General features: G+C 40.0%; 1 protein-coding gene across 1 annotated transcript; it reads right to left on the bottom strand.

Annotated features, from left to right (window-relative positions):
• Window positions 1-163: 163 nt before the first annotated feature.
• On the bottom strand, window positions 164-22,180 carry TRIM33 (tripartite motif containing 33; the record flags this gene model as incomplete). The annotated part of the gene is made up of 19 exons (XM_010014239.1): window positions 164-827; window positions 910-960; window positions 2,710-2,862; window positions 3,619-3,693; window positions 4,410-4,533; window positions 5,031-5,377; window positions 5,773-5,932; window positions 6,220-6,283; window positions 7,316-7,448; window positions 8,866-9,066; window positions 9,876-10,040; window positions 10,283-10,527; window positions 11,548-11,665; window positions 12,214-12,360; window positions 13,440-13,554; window positions 16,331-16,447; window positions 19,368-19,500; window positions 21,813-21,960; window positions 22,062-22,180. Coding segments are annotated over 19 exons (2,828 nt in total), but the record flags the coding sequence as incomplete, so codon positions are not given.
• Between the last annotated feature and the right edge of the window lie 3,875 nt (window positions 22,181-26,055).

The following is a 26,055-nucleotide window of genomic DNA, read 5'->3' on the forward strand; positions in this document are numbered from 1 at the left end:
CAGTTTAATGATACTGGTTTTTTCCTTTCGCTATACATAAAATGTAGTAAAGAAAGTCAAATTTAGGTAACTGGATCAACACAGAAGATCAGTTTTTCACAATACCGCCTAAATGAGATGAAAAAAAGCAATGACCAACACACACTGAAGTTCATACAAAGAGGGGATTTCAGGAACACTGCTTACAGTTTACACTGCAGTCCAGGATGAACGCGAGACACCAACTGTGTTGTTCAAGTGCTGTGGAACATTTTACTATGGAGTCTTATCTGTACATGGAACATCTCTTGTCAAATCTGCTTCTCTTCTACATTCACCCACCTCTACCTGTGAGACCAGGATGAGCGTGTCCCCTCCATCAGGAAAAGAAAGGATACAGCAAATAATCAAGGAAAAAACAAACCCAAACAAAAAAAGAAATAAACCACCAAGAATTTACAATACAATTTTTCCCCCTTTTGATGAGAATGCTTTTCTGTACAAGTGGGTTTTTTTGTCATCTAATACTGCTTAAAAAGCTATCAGCTTCTTCAAGGTGGCCACTGTTGGCATGATAATATTCCAGGAACACTTAAATAAGTTTTTACAATAAATTTTAGGTCCATATAATTAGATTACTTTATATGCACTGGTCTGTCATCTGATTTTAGGCGTTTTCTACGTGGCTGTATAAAATCTTCATCGGAGTCCTCAGTTATTTCACCATCATCCTCTTCCTGCTCAAATTCAGGCAAAGGCTGGAAGGTCCTGTCTGGGTAGATCTCTGGAAGTTTATCTTCAAAGTATAATGCAACTGCCTTCCCTGCCTGTGCTACTTCTGAATCAGCCTGTAAATAAAAGAAGACAGGAATATTCACCTGTTGGAAATGCACATCCCTTCACCAAGTGTGCATGGTCTGAAACGCTTACCTTCAAATTAATCTCTTGTGTTTCTGCATAAACTTGAACAACTTTCATCATCTAAAAAGGATACCAGAGTCAAAAAAAATGAAATTATAATCCTTCCTAAAATTATGAGATTGCATAGGATTGGATGACTAAAGTCAGCCATAACAACAGAACAGTTTGTTATGGACTACACCTCTTTAGTTCTCGAACTTAGCAGAAGCAGGTTTAAAATAGTCTTAGGAGGGGGACATGAAGTAAATAAACCTTCAACAAAACACAACGTTGGTACAAATAAGTGTCTCCCAGCCATTTCAGAACTGTGCTCTACTCCTGACTGCTTTCGCCAGTACAGATCTCAGTTGTCTGGACATGATTGTGGAGGAGTCTCACTTCAGAGAGAAACGCTCCATGAGACTTTCTTGGGGATCTCACCCCACTTTGATTTCTGGTTTTTAAAAGCATATGGCTTAGAGACACTCGACATGATAAGAGGTCAGGGTGACCCATCTTGTGCCATGAGCCAGCATTTCAAACAGTGAGACAAGTCCAAAACACCTTTTGTTTTTAAAAAACCAACAAAACCAAAAACACATCCATCAGTCCTTGCTCCCTTGTTTTACTCTTGTCCCTAAGAGCTGCAGCATGTTTTCCTCTACAGCAGATGCTTCATTAATTCCCTTGATTGAGAAGTTCACATAATTGCAACTTCTTCCACAGTGCTCATTAACCTCCACCTAATACAGAGACATAAGGGAGTCGGAGGTGTCAAAGTCCCGAATGCTTGTGAGCATTTACAGCATTACATCATTAACCTTGATTTTTACCAGTGCACTTGTGAACCAGTTGAGATTTTAATTGCAGGTTTGTGTAATTCCTTCCATTTACTTCTTCACCCAGCCAGAAATGCAGCCCAAACACTGCAAACTCAGATTCCATCTTACAGAAAAATATTGGCTGGTTTATGCATTTCTAAGGTCTGGAGGAAGCCATTCTTTCTAACACATTGCTTTAAGGCACCTCAGAAATGAGGATACCCTCTGATCTCAGCTCCCCCTCTCTGTTTCAGCACAATACCACCATTTTTGCTTTCTATTCAGAGTATTACCCCCATTGCTTCACCTGTTAATAACAGTCAGGTAATTCCTCCTGAAGTCATGTTTCACATTAAGTGCAAATATGTCATTATCAGGTGGGTTCACTGCAAAATAAGTCAGCTTCCCACATTCATCAGAAATAGGGCTCCATACAAAGGTTATCGTCTTCTGAGAACTGGTTTTTGTGAGAGCCCAACTACCCATGACTAAAGCACTAAGCTTAACAGCAGCCACGATGAACACTGCTTCTCTAGATTCAGGTACTAGAACCAGCAGAATACTCTTCAGAAAAGCACTTTTCCTCGGTAGAGGAAGCTTCCTCAGTAAAGGTCTCCCATGTTTCATGAGTGTAGGAGCAGTTATCTGTATAGCCTGAGACAGTTCTAAGGATTGCTTAATTATCTTTATTACCACACTTCCTAAGCACTTCTACAGTCTATGTGATGTACAGAAACAAGGCCACCCTGCTCCTCAATCATATATATCTATACTAGTGAATGCACTTAAAAAGCACCCTCTGTTAAAGCCTGATCTCCCCAGTTAGCTAAAACCGAGAAGTAGTTTTCTAACTGCATTTGTTTCATTTGGGTTTAAGTGTCTGATTCAGCATCTGCTCCATAAGCAGAAGTTATAACTGGAAGCAGAGCCTTTAACTGGAGAAGCTGCACAACCACATTAAAACAGGTCTTCATGTAAAAAGCCATGTACAGATTGGAAGTTAACATACTTCATTAAACCTTTCACAGTTCTTGAAGATCAACCGGACATCTGCCACAAAATCCTCAGGAGTCTGGTAGTGTTGGGAATGCTTCTTTTGCAGTTTCTTTTTCACTGTAGATAAATCCATTGGTTTCTTTATGATTTTATAGTAGTTTGGTATCTGCAAAACACACAGTGATTTATCACTACGATGACTGAACAGTTCAGAGAAGCAGTTGAATTTCTTCACTTATCAGAATAACAATCAGCACTGTATGTTCCATGAGTGACAACAACTGCCTTTCCTCAAACTGTTTAAGAAGATCTTTCTAACCTTCAGCGTCTATCTGAGCACAACAGTGCTATTCAATACAGTTACTGCTTTTACAGCTGAAAACAGAAGCAGTTTCTTTCCTTTTTAATTTAAAGGATTGTCCAAAACATCCTAAAGCATTTTTAATTTCATGGGTATCCCAAGACATTGTCTTCCAATTCAACAACTGCTCACTGGAAGTATTTAGCTATCTGGGTTTGAGACTCGGAGTAGAACCTCTGCATGGAGAAGCTACAGAATTAGCTCCTGTGTCTCTCAATCAGGAAATACTGGATGATCACCAGAACTTCTAGGTTGATCAAGGGGGACATGCTTTGAGTAAAAGCTGCCAGTTCTTGTCTGAACTCAATTCTAGACTTTGAGGGATGTTATGCCAATTGTCTGGGTTATGAATCCCAGACTGGTTTGGGTTGGAAGGGACCTTAAAGACCATCGGGTTCCACCCCTCTGCCATGGACAGGGACACCTTCCACTAGAGCAGGTTGCTCCAAGCCGCTGTGTCCAACCTGGCCTTGAACAGTGCCAGGGATGGGGCACTAACTATCGCAAACTAATCTTACCTAAACTATCACTAAATCGCCAACTACTTTTCAGAAGACTCACCGAGGCTGGGACTGGCTCTTGAAATTCAATGCTCAGCTCATGACAATACAGGTAAAGCAGGAGACGTTCACATTTCTTAAAAAGAAATAAACAGCTTCACATTAATAACCTTAATTTATCCTCAGCCCAGAAGTTCCCATCTCCCTATTTTAAGTAGGTTTGTACTTTATCAGCTTAGTACTAGAAAACTGAAATGCAACCCCCACAAGCCTCATTACAAAATGTAAATGTTTCTATGAATTCCCTGGTGAAATATTTTTCTATCCATTGCTTTTAATTCCTTTGGAGGAATTTGATTTCATTATGCACAGACTGATGGACAAAGCTCAGAACAATTCTGGCCATCAAGGTCACTACACCTTCTACGAGAATGCACCTGAATATTGCTAGCACCTCTCTCAGCACGAACCTGATGCACCAAACTCACATAGCTATTTCTGAAGGTTATATCAATGTTAAATGCAAAGAACTTCTAATTAAGAACACTGAAGACACTAATTCATGTTAATGGATGCATTTAAATACAGAATATGTGTTTACATGAAGTTTAAGCAATGAGGTGATTACAGTGCCAATGTGATGGAGCACTCCCACATCGTCACCAACACCTGGGTATGTGGTGACAGCAGGAAAAGCCTCATTGCTCATTTCAGGGCTTTTTTTGCTAAAGCCTCAACTATATTTAATTTCCTGCAGACACAGCAAAAACATCTTCAAGAAACAGTGTGGGGAGAGCTAATGTGAGAAGACACATTTGTTTAGGCAAAGATTCCCACAGATTTGAGACATACCCTTTGGTCCACAGGACTCAGGCCTTGTGCTGTTTTCCCTTTCTTGCTGTGTTGTGAATTGTCACAATCATATTCTACTTCTGGTTTGCTCAAATCTCTGCAGAACGTACATATCCATTCTCCACTAAACAGAAACAAACACAATTATTCCAGACATCCAGGAACAAAGTCTCTTGAGTGATGACTACAAAGATTTTTTTCATTAGGTCTTACAGACTCACATCTCACTGTAGTAAAGACTTGGGATACGCAAAGATAAGAAATAACCCATAATGCTCAAGGTAATGCTCATGGGCATTTTTCCCGCCCTCATACTTCTCTCCCAAGTATGTTCTAATACTTTACAATACCTTCTTACAACAACTTTAAAACTGACTTTAAGTAACAGAATCTTACTTTGAGAGACCATGTGTTTATATCTAATAAACACTGACCAGTTACATGCAAAATTCAGCAATTCAGGCAGGCCTTTGAAATGTCAGATTGTTTATTACTGACAAGAAGTTATCCAGAACTAGCTGATGTTGAGGATGAAACACCAATTTTGGCACTGTGTTGAAATCTACCATATGAATGAGAGCACAGAGCTGTTCTCAGGAACCATTACGCTCTTTGTGGTACCTTGGAAAGCTGAGGAGTGTCGGTACGTGACAAGTCAGGTGAAACACCTTTGGGCACTTTTCACAACATAAGAGATCCCCTCCGTTTTGGCATACAGCACACCAGTCTTCATTTGGATCATCATCTTTGTTATTGCCTTCTCCTCCAATTCTTGCTGCTCTATGCATTAAACTCCGCACTGGGGATTTGCCATTTACAAGGCTATGTCCAGACTGTTTGCAGCTTTCACTTAAATCTGCTGGTTCAGTTTTTACGTGATTTTCAAGACTTCCTAATGCTTCTAATTCACTTTCCAGATGCAAGTTAGTGGATAGTGGTGGTGTTAAGCTGCTCTCAGGACTGCTAAGCTGAAATGAAAGTAGCACATGAAAATCAGAGTCAGTTTTACAGGGGCATCTTTCTTCATATGTTGAAAGTCAAAAGCATTCCCTCCATTTAAAGGTACTATATTCACTTCCCACAATACATGGCAAATCATGAAGACATGAGTTGCATACAGTATTGAATACTACTTGTTCACAAGTCCATCCTTTCCAAGAACAAATTCATTTCTACTGATAAATAACATGATCAACAAACTTCCAAGACAAACACACCAAGAAACGGTTAAAAACAGACTTTCACTGTCACCAGGAAAAATCCTCAAATCCATCACCCTGCTCCCAGTACATAAATCATATTAAATCACAGAGTATGATGCTTAAGGCAAAGCATTACATACTGTTGCACAAACTAACTTTACCATGCAAGCACTTCTTCGGCCATCCTCTGTTTTCTCCTGTTTAACTGCTCCTGAGAAACTGCATATCTCTTCCTCGGTCCCTGGCTCTTGCTTAACTTTCACTTGGTCAGACTTGAAGTTAATGCTCGTTTTCTCTGCAGTTCTGCCCGAGGAGCCACAGCTAGAAAGATACCAGCATGTAAATAAGAGGAAAACTCATCACAGCAAAGGAAATGACTGTTTCCTGTACAATTTCAAAGTCAAAGCCTGTCAGAACATTCACAAGATAAATCAAGTTTACAAGAGAGCAGAGAACCATAGTGAAAGGGGTGAGGGAGACAAATCATCATCATGCAAGCGTTCTTCCATTACTGGGTCACAGTTCTGTCAAAGCCATACTGTCCCACTGCCAATTCATTATTTGAATTCACGTCTGATTTTTCAGCCTGGCAGTGTTAACATACTCACCTTCCTCTGCTCCCTGTGCTGGAGGTACTAGGTGGCCTCACAGGAGTGTGGGAGTTGGATAAACCTGCAAAGAAGCAGCATACAAGTTGAATTGGTACAAATCTATTTCACCTAATCCAAACAGTGCTGTAGCCTTCAGCCCTTTAAGTCCTCAAACTTTGTCCACTGACATTCAGCAATAAAGTCAAGAAAAGCAGACTGGTTTGCATGCAAGTTCCAGCGATGCGACCATTCATTCACAGAGTTTTACAATAATCTTAAGAGGGAGAAGACTAAGAGAAACACATTATCAACTGGCTGAAATCAGCTTCTTACTAATAGAAACGGACATTTTAAATATTTAAATAACTCCACATTAGGTACTGGTGACTTAATTTAACATCCATAACAGAAGTTCTGTCATCCATTTGCTATTATTAGTGTGACTTTGCTCAAATGATTGTTGGGTGTAAGTTTTTCTGTGACTAAGAATCATAGAACCACAGAATGGTTTGGGTTGGAAGGGATCTTAAAGCTCCTCCAGCTCCAACCCCCTGCCATGGGTAGGGATACCTCCCACTTGACCAGGTTGCTCCAAGCCCTCCTTCCACTAGAGCAGGTTGCTCCAAGCCCCTGTGTCCAACCTGGCCTTGAACACTGCCAGGGATGGGGCAGCCACAGCTTCTCTGGGCACCCTGTGCCAGCGCCTCAGCACCCTCACAGGGAAGTTCTTCTTTATATCCAACCTAGATCTCCCCTGTTTGAACCTACTACCCTTACCCTATTGCTACACTCCCTGATGAAGAGTCCCTCTCTGGCATCGTAAGCTATTCTATAAACTTACTTCCCAAACCCCAGCGTGGTCTAGCCAGTCATCATGGTAACGTGATAAACCAACATAGTCTCTACTTGTATCTGGAATACTGCATTCATGTGCTGGCAGCTTCTTACAATAATGGTATTTCTGAAGGAGGGGAAAATTGAAATTTCCAGAAGAATAAATTCTAAACTAACAGAACTCCCCTGGTGGCAGGAAATGGGAGGTAACCGTTTTCAACTTGAATGCCAGAAATACCCACTGCTTTCTAGAACCATGAGAAATCCCCATCACACCTACCTGATGACCCTGGCGATAGAGCCGAAGGTCCTGGGGAGGGATTCATGGTACTTGTCGGTTGTGGGGGTAGGTGGCTGCCTGTGATGTATCTACTCAGAAGGTTATCTAAGTTACTTGAACCAGCATCTTCAAGCTAAGAAGCAAAAACAGAAGTCTGAATCAGTGAGGCCTACGTAAAGATTCTTAATAGTTCCACATCTTCAAACTGTGATCAGTATCTTTACCAGAACTGTTCACTCTGCCCACAAGGTTTCAGGACATCAGCAAACATTCTATAAGTTTCATACAGAGATAAGTCTTTCAAAACAGAAACCCACAGTCAGAAACTTAAAGTGAGATTTCTCAATAGCTCCCAAATATCTGAGTTCTTCCAGTAAGGTCATGGGCTACACTTACTCTAGGTCATTCCAAACTTTTTGGTTCCCAGATGCTCAATGTGTTAGTCATACAGACAGTGTTAAGTCACATGAACTTCCAGATTACTAATGTGACAAGAATTATACCACAGTTAAGATACTAAGGGAAACCATGAACTAGTTTTTCCTTTTGCTCCCTCCCACTCACTTTTACAAAGATTTTAGTACATTTGAAACAAGGACACAGGTACCCTATTACTTATTACCTCCTTAAAACTACTAACTGCAAGACAGCATAATTGCAGATGATGTGTATGAAATCCATGACAGTTATAAACAGGTATAGAAAAGGAGTATCTGAACCAAATTCTGCTTCTTCAGTGTACCCAGCAGCTGCATGTTTATATTTTATACATGCCACTACCAACTGTTTCTAACTGGGTGTATCAAACTTTAGACACATACAGGTGACTCAGTCATAACCAGTTATACTTGTGGTTTGTTCTAGTGACTAAACGAAGCTTCAGCACTGCAGATCAACCACATTCAGAGATGTGATCCTTTTTTCCCCCCTCCACTATGCTTAGGTTAGCAAATTACCTGCAGCCCTGTGACAAAACATGAACTCTTGACATGACTCTAAGAGTTAAACAAGTTGCTATGGTATTACAGCAGACCATCTACTTGGATGTAAATGATGGCTTCTTGCATACAAGGAAATTATTAGAGCCACTCTACTGGGGTACTGAGTAAACTGTGAGGATAGAGACAAGTAAGGCAGCGGGACACCTTTTCTCAGTACTTCCTACATTTGATTGTTATATTTAGGAACATCACAGAGAAGTGCCAGGTAAATCTCCATTCAGGGCATTCAACATATGTAACTATTCAACTCTTTCAGTGGTATCTTCCCATACAATAGTCTTGTGGAAGAAAGGAAGCAAACACAGTAGACGGGATTAACTAATCCAAGTATCAATTTCACTATAGGACAGCCATTAAATAGTGATCAATCTAAAGAGTAACACAGGTCAAGCAGGTCAGCTCTGTACAGTGAAATAAGTTGATGTTAATTCTTCAACTTTAAATGGTAATTTATACCATTCCACAGACAAGTACCAGTAGCCAAATAAAAAAGATAGAGAAAGGAAAGCAGATCATTAGTTCACCCACAGCCTGATCTTCTCCACTGACCTGGATGGGTGGGATATCTGGCAGGGAAGGTAAGTTCTCTGGATTTGTAACAGAAGGAATGAGCTCGATTGCAGTAACAGATGGACTCGTTGGACCACGGTTTGCACTTGCCATTGTTGCTGTAGTGGGACTGGTTGGATTAATAGTGGTGTTGTGCACAGAAACAACTGGAAAAGGCCCCGCATGCCCAGGGTTAGAATGCTGTAGGAAAAGAGAAGAGACCATGACTGCACTACAGACAAATCACAGGCACTGCATGTAAAACACGTGCATCATAGCATAGTCCTCAACAAAAAATTAGGGGGGAATATATAAACTTACATTTCTATCAACATAACCTGATAGCACCAAATGCAAAGCAACTGCTGTTTTCATTTACTTGGAAAGAGAAAGCACTTTATGCGGCTAGATATTTAAATACACAGCACATTCCACCAAATCATCTTCATATATAGTTCTATTTTCTTAAAGTAATTATTTCCTCCAAAGACAACTTCAGAATCCACATGTCTATCTACAAACTTAACGAGTAACTGTTTCAAGTATCATAAAGTCAGTTTTGGTTTTCCAATCACATTAACATTCATTGTCAAGAACTTTCCCTCTAAATGCTATGCAGAGCTCTGCATCATGCTTCAGGTTTAAATTTAAACACACTTTTCAATTTGGTTTCATTAGAAACCCTCAACTACATCACTTTGAACTTCGCTGCTATTTGACTATTCTCTAGGAAACGTAAAAGCTGAATGTCACTGAAAAGTGAAAAAGGAAATGTTTTGTTTCCCAGAACTAAAATGAAACACAAACATCAGAATTCATTTTCACTGTTATGGTTTGGATTTTTCTGATGTTCAGCAAAAATGTCACAGTACAATACGCAACATGAAAAGGCACATGTATGTAGCTGCGAGTTCTACACGCTACATACACACGTTTACAGCTGGAGGTATCATCTATTGTAATGACAGATTGGCACAATGGCACAAATGAAGCGTGTACACAGGATATACTTGTCTTTGAAGGTGAGGCTGCATCATGGAGTACTGTGGTCCATTGTGGCGTGGTATTCCTGGTATACGAGCAGCATTCTGAGCCATTCTCATCTGATGTGCTTGGAAAGCCCCACAGTTCATGTTACCCCTCTGCATGGTCTGCATGCTGATCAACCTGGGAGGCTGCAAGGGTTTTTGGTTTTTAAAATTGGTGCTTTGAACATGTTAAAAAGAAGCCAATCTCTTTCCACAGTAGGTTTATTAGTTACAAACATCAAGAAAAGCCAATAGCTGTCACATTTCAAGTATGGCAAATTTCAAGATTGTCATGTTCATAAACCGCTCTGTACGTTAATATTTGATAGGGCAATTTTAACTCTCAGTGCTATTGTAAAACCTGAAATAACAACGTTCAAGACACTTACCTGCTGCTGTATAACTTGTGGACTCGTCTGCCTGGGAACTGACCCAGTTGGCTGCGCCATCCTCATCTGCTGCATTTGCTGATGCTTTTGTGCATACACCTGCTGCTGCATGTGCTGAAGGCGAAGCTGCGCGAGATTGATTTGTCCTGGAGCCTTGTTGACATGGTTTGTTCCTGGAGGAGTTTGTCCAACCACTACATTAGGAGTGTAACTAGGAGTTGGTTTATTTTCAATTACAAGGTTACCTAAAGAAAGCCAAAAGAAGAACACTTAAATCTCCATCATCATCCAAAGGTTGATAAATGCAGAATATTCAGATGTTTCTAACTCAGTTTCCTCAGGCATAGTAACAAAGCAATTCAAGTCTGAAATTTTGTTTTTAAGCCTCCATAACCATACATGAGAGAAGCAAAAAGAAAACTCAGACCACAAGAAGAAATTGAAAAGCTAAAAAGCATGACCTGAGAGGAAAGAATGGAAGAATGAGAACTGCACAGCCTAAAAGACAAGACAGAGATGACTTGTCCGTGTTCACAGCAAATGGACAAGAGGAGAAATAAAATAGGGGGAAAAAACCCATGTTGAGTGTAAAGTTTTTATACCTAAGGAAGCAAAGCCTGGGAAAAGATACCTGGGGGACAATGGAGAGTGACTGAGAACAGGTCATACAAGCATGAGAAAACATTACTACAAGTGAGTCCTGCCTTGATACAACACAATGGACCACACCATCTCTAGCTATCTCCAGTCCCGTTATAAATGTGTCAGACATTTTATAATACAAAACTAATTAAACATTTCTTTTTAATTCACTTACCTTCCCAGCCATCACATGGACTGGCTCATATCAACTGTTCTCCTAATTATGCTTGTTCATGCAACTTCCAACACATTAAGGCATCTAGTATTACTCTACATGCAGCTAAATAGGAAGTTCAGGTAGGCAAGACTGATTCTATTTACTTGCCAAAAAAAGCACCCATTTAGCACTAGATACTATAACCATCAGAACCACCTCAAGAGAGGAAAAAGGGCTATTCCTAGAACCGCTCCCATTGGAAACAAAAACTCGTGGAGAGAGTTTTGCTAATAGAAAGAACAGAGCAGATACAGAGAGTAACCAGGGCTGGATGGGTTATGTCGAGAGTTTTGGTCTTCTGCATTAAGAGATGCGTTGCATTCCAACTCGCTCATGTTGGATGAACACCCCCAACTCAATCTAGTTTTTCCAAGTAACCCAGAGTACATAGACACAATTTTCTCACCTAAATTGACGACGTTCTTGGCCCAGAACGTAGGGTCACAATGGAAGCGGATTGCTCCATTGGCAGCCGGGACGGGATCACAACGCGCCTTTAAAATATGCCGTAACTGGAATGTTATCTGATGGGAATCAAAAACAAGACTGATGATGACAACGAAATAAAGAATGAGAACATTCAGAAGTGTGCATTTGCCCAGCTAGATTAAACTGCTGGATCACCAACAAGGAATGTCAACTGCAAGTTTAGTTCCTAGTCTGGAAATTCTCAATTCACCAGGAAAAACATCCACTGTACAATTAGTTTTTTACTCAACTCAGAGGATTACAGAGAAGTACTGTTACACAATACTACTAGAATGACTCAAGTAAAACACTGAGGTGCCTTTACAGAGCTTGACCCCATTCTTTCTATGATCCTACTGTTAAGGCCTTACTTTACAAATGAAAAGTGGCATGCAATTTAGGAAATTCACTCCATTATTACAGCGGGGGGGGGGGGGGGGGGTTGGGGGGGGGGGTGTGGGGTGGTGTTTTGTTTTAAATGAAGCATGAATAACTTACTGTCTCTTCCATGGATATAATCTAGTGAAGCTACAGGATACTTAGAACACTTTTCTGACTGAACATTCTCTGTACTGCACAGACGAGTTTAAGGATGTTTCCTTACCAGCCGTTTACTGTATAGCAAAGCAGTGCTGCTCCCACTTGCAATAGCCCAATTAGTAAAGTTCATCACATGCTTCACTTGTCTGGAAAGACCAGTGATGTCATTCTGTTGTTGTATTAACTTCATCTGTCTCTCCTTTGTTACATTCTACAAAGAAACAAAAACTTTATTACAATGGAGGCTTCAGACTTAGGAGGAAAATGTAAACTGCTATCACAGGTCTTAGAGCAAAAGAAAACTGTGACAAGCAAAACAGCTTATGCTAATGCTCATATTTAGAGTGGCTAGAACCAGCAAGTAATAATTCACTATTATTCCACTCTACCATTCTTTACAGAGGTATCAAAATGAAGGGAAAACAGCAAGCTCAATCTTCAGGATCGGGTGACTGTTAAAACCTCACAAAAAAAAGGGAACTTTCCAAGAGAATGTGTCAACAGGAAAAGCTAAAATTCAGTTACTCATTTAATTTTAAATCCTGTATTTCAGTCCTGATCAAATACTCTTTTCTTCCAGCAGTACTTGATGTCATTGCCAAATAGCTGTTCCTTCACCAGCAGAAATCTACTGTAATTGCTTTTTTCAGTCACACCATGGCAGACTGGCAGCATGCTCTGCACTAACGTCTTTTGATGGATTTCCTCTCTTCAGATAAAAATTTAAACAATAAGCTAAGTTTTCACAGATTTGAATAAAAGTGAATATAACTGTTAATCAGAATATGCTGGAAAGTATGCTTAGAGTCATTGCCTCCTTTACAATGACAATCTGTAGAACTTAAAACACCAGCATTACACCTTTACATACAAACACGTATGACTACCACGTCTTTGAACACTTAGGTGTACTTAAAGGGTCAGGATTTGTTAGTAGTCAACACCAGTTGTGAGAATTACTAAGGAAACAAATGCTAACAAGTGCCATTAGGACACTAGGAGTGAAAATGAGTATCTGTCACTTCCCTGCCCTTTTCCTCTACTGCCACCACCCTACGCAAGCAAAAGGAGGGAATCTGATTTTAACAACAACCAAGAGAGGAAATCATGATGTAAAGTTACATCAAACACATGGCATCAATTTGTTATCTGCTCAAGACATATTACAGACCTGTCTCTGGGAGTTTACACTGTGAAGAGTAACTTTAAACATGGAAGGTAAGTTCTCAATAGGGAACTGTTTTTCTCTTAAGTGTTTTTCTCTTAACACAGTTCTTCTCTTAACTGTACCTCAAGGTGCTGTAAGAGGGATTTTCCCTTTTTATTGATCTCATTGATGAGGGTGAATATAGCCACTTTGATCTCCTGTTCTACTCGCTTGTTTGTTTCATTTACTTCTTTTATCCTGTAAAAGAGAAATGTATTGTCAGGCAGACAATACGCAACACCACAGACATTTTCCCACCCTTGGAAAGCAAGGAGCAACTTTTGTATTGAAGGAGTTCTGATACATGCAAAATTTATAGCTTGATTTCTAACAGAAATCATCACTAATCAGCTTTATCAAAGAAGCCTTCTAAAATTTCAGATGTGGAATAAAATGGTATAGTCTGAGATCAAGATGGGATCTCAATTAACAACTTGGGTTTTACTTAAAATTGTATGAAACAGTCCTTGTTGTTTATACACTTTATACAGAGACATACCCAGCCAGAACCACATGTGTGTATGTACATGTATATATTTATCTCTATATCATGTCTCTTTCACTGTGAAGAATTTACCTATGACGTCTTAAACTTTTATGCTATTGTATATTAACCAGAAAGGAAGCGAATCACGAGTTTCAGATTGACTCCTCCACCTGCCCCAGAAAATCTTGTAATGAAAACGTTACTACATGCCTGTAAGGTATTACATGCCAGTACACAATAAGGACAAATATTTCACTAACAATTTGCTTGACATTAGGCTATGTTATTCTCTTGTGCTTTATTACTACAGCCCTGCCCTTCTACCTCTTCATTGCCATCACTGTCATTCTTCCTCAGTTTTAGCATCTTCACTATTCTCAACTTCAGTCTCAAGCAAATCATCTTGAGCTCTGTCCACGGAATTTGAAATACAATATTCCTTAAGCCTCATTGCAAATTCTGGATTTACTTGATGATGCCTTAATCTAACGACAACATAGTGTTGCAGCAGGATTCTTTGCTTCACTTGTAGGAGTCAGAGCACACCACCTTGCAGGAGCCAGTCTGAGCGTAAAGACTTCAGTTGTCCTTTTGTGAAGGGCTTCTTGACTACTAGATCAAGCATCTGAACCCGCAATGTCATTCATCCTGATACGATCACAAGACCAATACTCATTTGTCTGACATCTTCACTGTTGGTATTAAATGCCCTTTAAGGCACCTTGGACACAGGTTGTGCTTCTTCGTGACAGCACAACCTGGTCTTTTACTCCAACAAGCATCCAACCAACCCCGCATTAAGTCAGCAGACATCCATCCTTGGCCTTGGCACCTACCAATTATTCCAGACAGTTATTCTTTCTACACTGTTTTATGCTTCACAATCACATAGGGTGGCAATTTCATACCATCTGCTAACACTGACAACATTATTGTAATATACACTTTTTTCATTCCCTGAAGATTTATGATAATGGATTTTGTGCCCTCCACTTCAGCAATGAAGAGAATGTCAAAGTAACCTACCATCTTGCTTGCAGTACCCATTTGGCTCAGCACATAATCATGATCTTTACACAGCCCAACCACATGCTGCAGAAATTCACTGAATATTCAGTGAAGCCAGAAAGTCTTAGGCAAAACGCACCATCACAATGTGTAACTCATATGGGCACCAGCCATTGTTGGCCTTGAATTCTTATCACAGAACATTTTGTGAAGCTCTTCCCTGTGAGGGTGCTGAGGCCCTGGCACAGGCTGCCCAAGGAAGCTGTAAATGCTCCATCCCTGGCAGTGGTCAAGGCCAGGCTGGACAGTCTTGGGTGACAAGGTCTGGTGTGAGGTGTCCCTGCCCATGGCAGGGGGTTGGAACTGGATGACCTTAAGGTCCTTTCAAACCAAACCATTCCGTGATTCTATGATTTCTTGACCTTTCAGTTTAATTATTTCCCATTTAACTGAGTTTCTGTCTCTTCTTCAAGCATGTAACAATGTTGCAGCTTGTCATCCTCCTTCATGATGCTGTTTGCTTTTGGGTCCCTTCAAAGTGTTTCATGCTGAATCAACAAGAAGAATCCCATCTTCATTGCTTCCATCTTCACACACTTGCCTCTGCAATGTTCTTTCCCTTGCAAGTCTTTTTGGGTTTTTTTTAAATGTACACGTTACCACTGGGAGTTAAAGATCTGCACCAGAACTTCCCCTTCTATCTTTGGGACACTTCCTTCTGCCTTGTACTTCCCATCTCCACATGATGTGTCATATTGCAAGTGACCTAAAAGTTGCAGAAGGCTCACAAAACCACTGAGAATCACAGTGGAATTCCCTGACCTCCAGCACACCACATCACCACGAGAGGGTGAAAAGAATCAGTTATACTGTGCTCTCTCTGTCTCTATATTCACTGTTCTACGTGACACTGAATTTAAACTCATCCTGGAATTCTTAAGTTACCTAAGGAAAAGCTTGTCTTCTTCCCAGGTAACTGTACTAAGTTTTGCCTGCCTGCTTCAAACCAAACCAAAATAAACCAAACCAACCACAATTCCCTATTCAATTTCAAAACAACTTTTTAGTACACAGTTATCAAAGAGGCATTTACAAAAAGCAAAAATATTGCTAGAAAAATCAGTTTATAGCCAACAGTGTCACCTGCAGCCCAACTTAGCAGAAACCAGAAGATGGGTTTGCTTTGGCTTTTTTATTCTTTCTTTCTTCCCCTCCCCAAGTGTAATACATGTGTCACAGCTTTGGTTCTAACTCTAAGCTGCCATAAAAGACATCATCTATGACATTTGTTTCTTTTAACAACCACAACAGATGGACAGTATTGTAGGGAAGAAAGCAGCAGGAAAATAATTAAGTCCAATATGACTTAAGATGCAGAATCAACTTAAATGTGAAGTATTTTTCGAGTCCCATCATTCATCTTACTGCAGTGCATTAAAAAGAATGTAATAGTAACAATTCATCATTTTGGGTACTCACCTATTCTGAACTTGGGCAGCTGCAAAATTTACATAGTTCTTCTTCTCAAGAAGTTTGGCCAATAAGTTCTCAATTGCACCCTTCTGGTTCTGAAAAGCTTCTTCCAGAAACTGATACCTTTTCAACATGCAAAAGATAGCAATTACCAAGGGCTGAAACTAAGGGTTCCCAATTTAGATGTAAAGCTTTTGGAAAAATGTGACAAAATACATACAAAAATCAAACTGTGTGTACACCAGTGTATAAGATGCTTCAGTGATAAAATCCTTTGTAAGTGTCCAGAAGACTGAACCTCTATGGGTCACATTAATTCCAACTACCCAGGGAGACGATGGGCTGCATTGTTTCACCGGACAGCAAGCAAGAGAGCCCCAGCCAAAGCAGACAGCAGAAGTTTCAAAGCTTGACAAATCATTTTGCTGGTGTTAGATGAGGAAAATGCACTAATAGCTTAAACATACATTAGATTATACAAAAAACCCCTATCACAGAAAAACATTTTTTCAGCTGCTATTATACTGCTCATATTTGACCAAATTAGCTTAATCTGAAAGAAAACAGTCCTACTATTTAAATCAAAACTTAAACTTTCTTTGGTACTTCCATGTGAAGAATATATCATTTCCTTCCAAGTCCTTCAACCAAACAGCTCCTGTACCAAAGGCACCTTCCATTACTTCATCCAAAGATTGCAAGTAACTACATCAAAGGAAGCTACTGAAATTAGTTTCATTTTCCTAACATACAAGAGCAATTAACAGTGCTGCAGAAGCAGAACACCTATGTTGGAAATGACAAGGGGAATTAAGTAGCTCCAAGCGTTTTCATCTTCTCTGGTTCTTCTCAACTACCCAGAGATTCCCCCCAAGCCCCAGGATTCCTGTTGGTCACTTGCCACTTCTTGTCTTTAGTAAGTAAACTTCATGCTTCTGAAATAGAATTTGTCAACAAGAGGGACAGTTTGGTTTCCTGGAGGGTCTTCCCTTCTTCACTACACTAAACCTTAACATTCAAACTGGCAGAAAACTCCTACAATTGAAGCGAAGCACCTTATAAACTACATTAGAAGTAACCTACACTATCCCCAACCACAATTGAAAAGGAAAACAGCGTTGTCTTTGGTCAAATTTGAGGAGAACATTGCAATTTAACCTAACAGGAAAAGTCTGTTTGGATAAATGATCAAATTTACAGCAACACTGTTTCTTGACTTGAATTACTCAGTTATGGTAACAGAGACTTGGGCAAAGAGAACACTATACCCAACAGAAACCCTCCTCTCCTCCTTCTTCAGTCTGTACCAGCAACAGACAAGTTTCAATGACAAGAGTTTAGATTCCTCAGTCTTAATATGTTGCTTTTTCTAAGAACAGTCCAGAGTTCTTGCAGACAAACAGCACAGTTTTAGGTATTATAATGCAAAAAGCAGCATTACTATAACCTAAAGGCCACAAGATGTGAAGTGTTTGGAGATCTGCAGATTTTCTGTTCTACTTTCATCAAGTGAAACTCAGATTTCCTCTTCAGGGAGAAAAAGATAAATCTCCACTTAACCTGGTACTGCTAAAACTTTGCTGTAGCTCCTGTTACAGCCAAAATACTTTTATATTGTATTGTACTTCCAGCTTGCAAAGTGTGTGGACTGAAACTACCTAAAATAGGCGAACAGCACACCATTAGGCTGCTAGAAGAACATCAGCTTTCTACAAAAGTACCAGTAATTCTTTCACTTGAAATTCTGCACTGAGCACTGGACCACGTTGCTACTAAAGTGGTGAGTCATCCTCCTTTGGTGCCAACTATTAGGATTTCAGGTAAGAAGTAAACAGGAGATTAAAACTAATCTTCATTTCCACTTGAGTTAGTGACCTTCATAAGGATCTCAGTTGTACTTCATGGCAGATGAAGCAGTTGCCCTAATCATCTGTAATTCACATCTGCAGGCAGAACTGATTTTAAAGCATATTCTGCAAAGCAGCATGTTAATAGCAAAGTATTCTCTTACTGTAAGAGAACAGGTCAGTAGAACAAGATACATCTGTTAGTTAGCATCATGCACAAAACAGATGCAAAGAAACCAACTAGAACAAGTTAGTTAACGTATCCTAGGAGACCACGCTGGTTTGGACACATCTTTCAGGGTACTTATGATCCAGCCCATGGAGGAACAGGTCGTTAATATTATAATAGCACTCATTTCAAAGGTAAAAGCTCTCCCTTCAGCTGCTGTAGCAGTCTGTGAGAGCAAACACTAGTCTGGAAAACAAACACTAAATTCAATATTGCAACATACCGACAAGCCCCTTGACAGAGAAGTGCTCCTTGCAGACTGACTTGGAAAAGCAGTGCTGCACTGGCTGACAAATACATATTTATCCCCAGATTCTCCATTATAACACTGCAAACTGCTTTTTCAAACATTCAAACAACTCTACAACAGAGCTGCTAAACAGCAGGAAGTTTTAACGGATCTTAAGAAGTTCCAACTTTTTTCTAGCAGCTGAGACAAAAGCCAGCATTTCTTTTTACTTGGAGTGAGGCAACGTTCAACAAACTAAAATCATACAATTTTTCCCCTCTGTACCAGAAAAACATATTCATCTACAAGACAAAATTTATACCCTTCTTTAAAAAAATACCCTAAATTGAACAGTTGTTGCATAATAAAATATGCCCTTTCAAAAAACTGGCTTGTCCATGACTCACTATTTCACCTTCTGCTTCTTTAGAGCACCAGGTATTCAGGGCTGTAGCAATTTCTACTCAAGTCCTGCCAGCACTGGTAAGTGCCAGGCAAGCTAACAAGTTCATCACACCAAATCACCTCAGCCCATGTTGGTTTGAATCTGCTCTTAAGATACTCACAAAGCTCGACCAACTGATGGCTTTAAGTTTTCAGCACTCCACACAGATTCTCCTTTGCAAGGGATCGTTTCAGCCCAACAAAGAGTACACACAACAGTATTCAGGACACAAAATGCCATTTTATCCTCTGAGCAAGCGCACCACAGGAATTAAGACATGGTAATATTTGTACCTGTGTTCTTTGTGTTCCAGTAACTGACAGTCTCTGCATGTCAGCCTGTCACATGTTTCACAGAAAAGTTTTAACTGCTCTTGTTTGTGGACAGGACAGAAAACAGGACGTTGACCAGATGCTCCCACGGCCTCTGTTTTTAAAAATAAACCAGTTTTGCATTTTAAAAGCAAATTTAGACAATCTGAAGAGCAAAACTTCCAAGCTCAGTAACAACCAAGAATGTGGACAGAGACAACTACGGACCTGTTCTCACGCTAAAGTTCACATGAATAGGTTCTCATTGAAATACTTACAGCGCCAGTGGTGTAAAACTGTTTCTGCTTTACTGTATTGAAAGAGAAAGAGAAATTCCTCTCCTGTCACAGCCACTCAAGACACTGGCACCTGTAAGAGTGCACAGCCTGTACACACCACCAGGATCGTGGACGCATGTTAACAAACTGTGCAATTTCACCCAACACACTGAAGGACAGATCAAACTTCACAAGCTTTTATACTGTCACCAACACCCCAAGGTTTTCTGAATTGTCACTTCCAACCCTTTATAAAGCTCATTAAGTCATATGCAACTGAAGTGGTAAACGCAAAGCAAACATTGCCCATGTTAAGAGTTACTCAAACCCCAGCTGAACTCCTTCCCTTTTCCACTTAAGTAAATAAGAGATAATGCCAAAAAGTAGTTCTGAGCTTACAAAGAAATGCTGCACGGTCTTCTAAGGATATTTTGAGCTTAGCACAGAGGAAAGCAGCCTTCGCAAGATACAGCAGGTAAGGTTTAAAATATGAATGTCTTAAATGTCTTAAACATTAATGTCTCCAACATTTCTGAAGCTTGTTACATCATGCAAGTTATCGAAAAGAGAGCTCATGAATCTACAGCTGACACTCAGTAATAGAAATCTGAAGTCTCCAGGGCGTATCTTTGAGTACTAAAAGAAAGAGGGTGTCGTGGTTTAAGCTGAACCCAGGACAGAGGGAACAAGCTCCTCCAAGAAAATAATGAATTGCCATTCCCCACAATCAGGAGAGTTGTAAGGATCACTATGTCAGGTCAAAGGAAGGCTACATTCTTGCCACATGCTAACATACCAACTCCACCTTGGCTTCCCTCTTCCTAAAAACACCAACCTACACTTCTGACATAAAGTTTATTTTATTGGAACAGCCAATTTTTGGCACTTCCCCCTCGGGTTTAGTGAAGGGGAAGCAGAGCTATAGTATCACCTGGACAGTCACAATATAGCACTCCTAATGAGGAACATCAGCAACTCTTTGTAGGGCCCTGTACTTTGATTTCACCTTAAGTGTTTCTCATCTAGTATGATTAATATGTTTAAACTTAACTAGATAATATTTCTTACTGAACAACACCCAATCAGACATACAGAGAAAACTCTCCAGAAATGAAGTGTTTTTACAGAGCAAGTGAAATAAGATCATTGCCTAAAAGAACTAAGCTTAATAGTAAACTTTAACTATTAATCTGATTTTGACGAGAGTTGGCAGAAAGCAAAGCAGTGTGACTCCTTTGAAATGGCACAATGAATCCATCATGAAGATCTTAATTCTAAATGGAGAGAGAGAGCAGAATGTGAAGATGTCTCTTCCTCAATACAATCAGTCTTCACATACATCCAGATCGTGTAGAACCTACGGGCCTTTAAATCTGAATCCCATTTACAAATAACATCTTCTAAGCTAAAACCCAGTTTCCTTTCACCTGTTTTGGGAATGTTTCCCACGTTACTTCAGCAGGTTACAAACAATACACAGTCAAATAACAGCTTAAGAATTTAGTTCTTATAAAGCTGCACATCTAACCAAACCGTATATACACTTCACACATTAAATTTTGCTAACTGAAAGAGATATTAAACCTAAAATACATTTGAACTCCACATTTACTCAGCAATATCAATACAACAGTAACATAATATTGAATATGGCTCCGCACTTATCTGAGTATACTTCTCTACTGGGAGAACTATAATTGCTCTGTATAAATCATACATTTTGCTGTAGCTGGTTAATTTCCTTGGTCAATGGGTAAGAATATGTCAGTACTCTCCAGATTTAAACCCTCCATTTAGTTTTTCTGCTAAAGTAAAGGAATATTAAGAATGGATCTAAATTCTTTCCAAAGACTGCACTCTCATTCTCTTTCCTCTGTACTTATGATACTTCTTTTCTTTGGACACCAAACGGTACAAAGTACGAGTAAACAACTCACTTGAGTTCAGAATTTAATTTTTCCTCTATTTTTAGAGCTAAAACTTCTGCAGCTTTTTACTAAGCTTTTCCCAGATCTTTGGAGAAAGCCATACATACAGTTGGTATAACTATGCATACATACATACATACATACCCAAATAACCCTCCCTATCTCTTTTTATACATGCCAAAGAGAAAAGGATTTTACCACAGTGATATCCACACACTCACCTGAAGAAACATCCTCTTTTTTTCTGATCATATGATCTTTAGTGAATTTTACTCGCTGATGAGCTTCTATGCAAGTCTTGCACAACCATTCCCCACACTCTACACAAAACCCAACAGCACTAGCATTATCTTCACAGCTCGTACACACCTGCAAAGGGAAACAGGCAGTTACCATCATTTCCCTGGAAAGAATTAACATGCATAGACAAACCCAGCAAGCGAATTCCAGCAAGCAGGAAAGTGCCATACCTGTTCTGACTTCTCATCGGAGCTGCTTGGTGCTTCTGACGTGTCTTTTACAAAGTAGTTATCCACCAGATCTATCTGTCTGCATTCTTGGCGGCATATGGGACATCTGATTACACCAACTGCAAAGCAGAAAACGTTTCCCAATTTTCAGATAAAGAACAGGAAAACCAACACTCCCAGAATGAAAAGATCACAGGAATGAACACAAAACCCTCCGACTGCTCATTTCACTTGGCTAAATTGGAACAGGCTGCCCAGGGAAGCAGTGGAATCACTAATCCCGAAGCGTTCGGAAACCATGCAGCCGAGGCCCTCAGTGCCATGGGTTAGTGGTGGCCTTGGCAGTGCCGGGGAACAGCTGGACTGGATGATCTTGCAGGTCTTTTCCAACCTGGTTGATTCTACGATTAATGAACAGATTGCACTGACACTACCCTTAAAACCAGTCATTACCTATAGGTAACAGTTTCCCATAAAATGCTCCCAACAACAACAAACCATGACCAAGAAAACCCCCACAAACCACATGCACCTCTCTTCAGAAGAGGCTCCGTTTCCTAAGAGGAAGGTGTGATAATTTCTACATCATACTCAGTTTTTACTACTGATTTCTTCCCCCAAATATATGCATACAATATGTATTTTTAGCCCAGTGATGTGTTCTCCCCAAGCAAATATCCCCATTTCCCCTCATTTTACTTTGTTAAACTCAAGACACATGTTAATTACTTTTTATAACCATCTCTTGCGCAGCCTGTCTCAAGGCAAGCTTTAGGAGAGGGATGCAGATGAGTAAGACCAACTATCTGAAGGTTACGGGGTTTTTTCCAAGTAGTGTTTTGCAGGGAAGGCTAATAGCAAAAGCCACAATTTGACAGCAAAAAATCCTCTAATGCCAACTGCACCGACCTTTCTGCAGCACGTACAACACTTTGCACATGCAGATGTAAATGCATACACACATGGCTTTAACACTGGATATAATAAGACTAATTCCTTTCCAATATCTGGCTTTGTTATCCTCTGTAATTGCTAAATTAGAGCTTTAAGTCCTCAGCAGAGCCGCAAAGAAGCTGCTATGTGATCCAAATTGACATTTAAAGATGTTTTGTGAACAACAAAGACATTAAGAGTTTGAAAACTTAAGTCACCTCTGAGGTAGTGGTTAACACCTAGTCTTAAACCAAGTTCCTATACAACTTTATTGTGATCATCATTTTCAAGGAGAAGCTTTCAAAGCAATCGGGTATTTTTATACACAGGGACTCCTGAAACAGCTTTGGAAAGTAAATGTACTTAAATGACGCTCAACTCCTTTGTGGATATTCAGTTAGAACAGCAGGACTTATTTCAGGGAGATTAATTACATTAGTAGTAAATTAGTTAATTTCTCAAGTGCTAAAATTAACAATGGCTTCAGGACACACAAGTTTCACTGCAGAGCAACAAGAACAACTAAAAATCCACTGTATCATCAAACCAAACATGCTTCAAGAGCAGGACGTGAAAAATAGCCAGTATTTTGGTACCTACAAGAGCTTTCACATATACAATGAAGCTTCCCCAGATGCAGAGCCTTGAGATTTTCTTACTACTGAGTATTCTTTGAGGAATACTATAATGAAAGCCACCTATCAGCTCACATGTATATACTTACAGACCAAAATTTTCTAACCATCAAAACCACTCCATCTAAAACAAGACCACAGCTAAACCTGATTTTTAGGGGTCTTGGGCTAATCACACAAAAATCCTGCAGGAAGCGCTAAAGCATCCAAGATCTATAACCTTTACACAAAGCAAAGTCATGCTCCACGGAGGCAGAGCGCTTCCTGTAAGGCAGGTTTGAATTTCTTTTTTAAACCAGACAAATCACTGAAAGCTTGAATAAATTCAAGCCTTTTAATGCCAAAAGAGCAATACACCTGGCAGCCCGTGGGCTGGATTCAGACCACGGGTAATCCTAACTTGCCCATCACTTCTCTCTGCAAGAACACAGGGAATGGGGCGTCCACAAACACTGCTCTGACACTCAAACACCCACATTTTGCACCTCCATATTCAAACACACTTTGCACAGCAGTTACCCACTGGTGTTCTGCACATACCTCAATAGATCACTACCCTAAGACAAGGCCTTGCAATTCTAATTCAGCATATACACTTCATTTTTACATCTCAATGCCCTCAATTATTTCCAAAGTAGCTTTCCAATATTATATAAGCAACTCATACTCATGTCCTGATCTCTGAATCTAATATAAACCAAATTAATGCAGCACCATTTGTACTAGAAACCAGATGGAAAATACAGAGATGTGGCTGATTTTGTGAGCAGAGAGGGAGAAGTACATAAAGATCACATTGAAATAACATTTACATAGAAGAAAACCAGAAAGAAATCCTCACCTGACAAAACCTGAGGTCATTTGCCATCTAATGAAGTTTATGGGAAGGATTTCATGAGAATGCATTTTTGGACAAGCTATGGCTCAAATGTTTATATAACCTACTAGAAAAACAAGGTTTCGTTGCCAGTTTGAGTACAAAATACTTCTTATGTAAGAAAATTGAAATGAAGCACGAATACCATCCTGCAGCAGAACTTACTACACTGGATTTCTGCATCAATTTAAATTAGAAGCTTAATACCTTTAAAAGCAAAACAAAACCCAACCAACCAACCACCCCAACACACATGCATTTAGCCCTAGTACACACATTTCCTCTGTAACTCTGCTTTCAGAAAAGGCACATAGCTACATCCAAAGAACGCAGCTGATGCACACAGCAAAAAACAACACCCCATCTTTTTCTTAAAAGATCAGAGTTGAATTAGAATTAGACACAGTCATGGAAATTAAGCTGGTTTATGAGCTCCCCCAGTCCAAATGATTACCATAAAGACTTCCTACACCCTCAAAGACGGCTTCATATTGTTTCGAAGCCATACATCGACACTCAAGAGGTTAACAGCAGCACTGAAGAGTTGAGAATCAGGAAGTTTCTTTCAGACTCTGCATTTCCAATCCCACCCAACCCAGTTTTACTTAACCATGAAACAGAAATGTTTCTTCCCTGGCAAAAATATTACAAGAAATAGTAAGTATTGACCACATCCCATGAAACTCGGAGGGCCTGTTTTGAATGACAGTTCCAGATTTACAGTACACGGGCACCAAAATACCATCACCAGCATTAACTACAGGAACAGAGTTATACTTCAGGTGCCAAAAAAAAAAAAAACCAAAAAAAAACAGAGAAGCCCCCCAGACCTCACCACCCACAGATGCTCCTGTGAAGATTAGTACTTTCACAAAGAAATTCAAGGACAATCGGCGAGGACCTGTTTTACACGAGCTGCGGGTAAGGAGAGGGCTTCCAGCTTCTCACACCGCCTTGACGAGGACTGACATCACCGGGTTTTCTACTTGTTTATCACAAACCTCCTAATAAGACCTGTAACAACCATGAGCACAAACACTTACCACCACACACAACTGGATGTACCACATTTTCCCTTCCCTGCTATTTCCAGTCACACTGTGAATTACATCCTATTCCCAGACAACTGTGCAGTTCAGATCAGATTCTACTCTTTGTCACACACTTCTCCAGACTTATCCAGAACAGCAAAATCATTCTCCGTCATGTTTACTGCCCCTCATCTGTTGCATGCAGCCTAACTCAAGTTTTGTTTCTCTCCTTTTACCCTACGTGACGCTGATTTCAGTAAGAGCAGGAATAATTTCTTACCTGGAGATTTGGTTTGAGCATCACCAATCCAGCAGGTAGGAAAAGCCTGCCTTGCATTGCTAACCCTGCTCAAAGAGAAGTAGGTTTCACTTGCCATCTTCTCACATTATGATCCATTCCTCCCTACCAGTTTCCAAAGTCTGCAACAGAGAGACAAAAGAAACTCCCAATTCCTTGTGACACGCTCCTAAGGAGTCTCCTGATACGGTCAGAAAGAGCAATTTGCCTAATTCACTAC

Source organism: Nestor notabilis, unplaced genomic scaffold, assembly GCF_000696875.1.
Source record: "Nestor notabilis isolate BGI_N333 unplaced genomic scaffold, ASM69687v1 scaffold6675, whole genome shotgun sequence".
Taxonomy (NCBI): Eukaryota; Metazoa; Chordata; class Aves; order Psittaciformes; family Psittacidae; genus Nestor; species Nestor notabilis.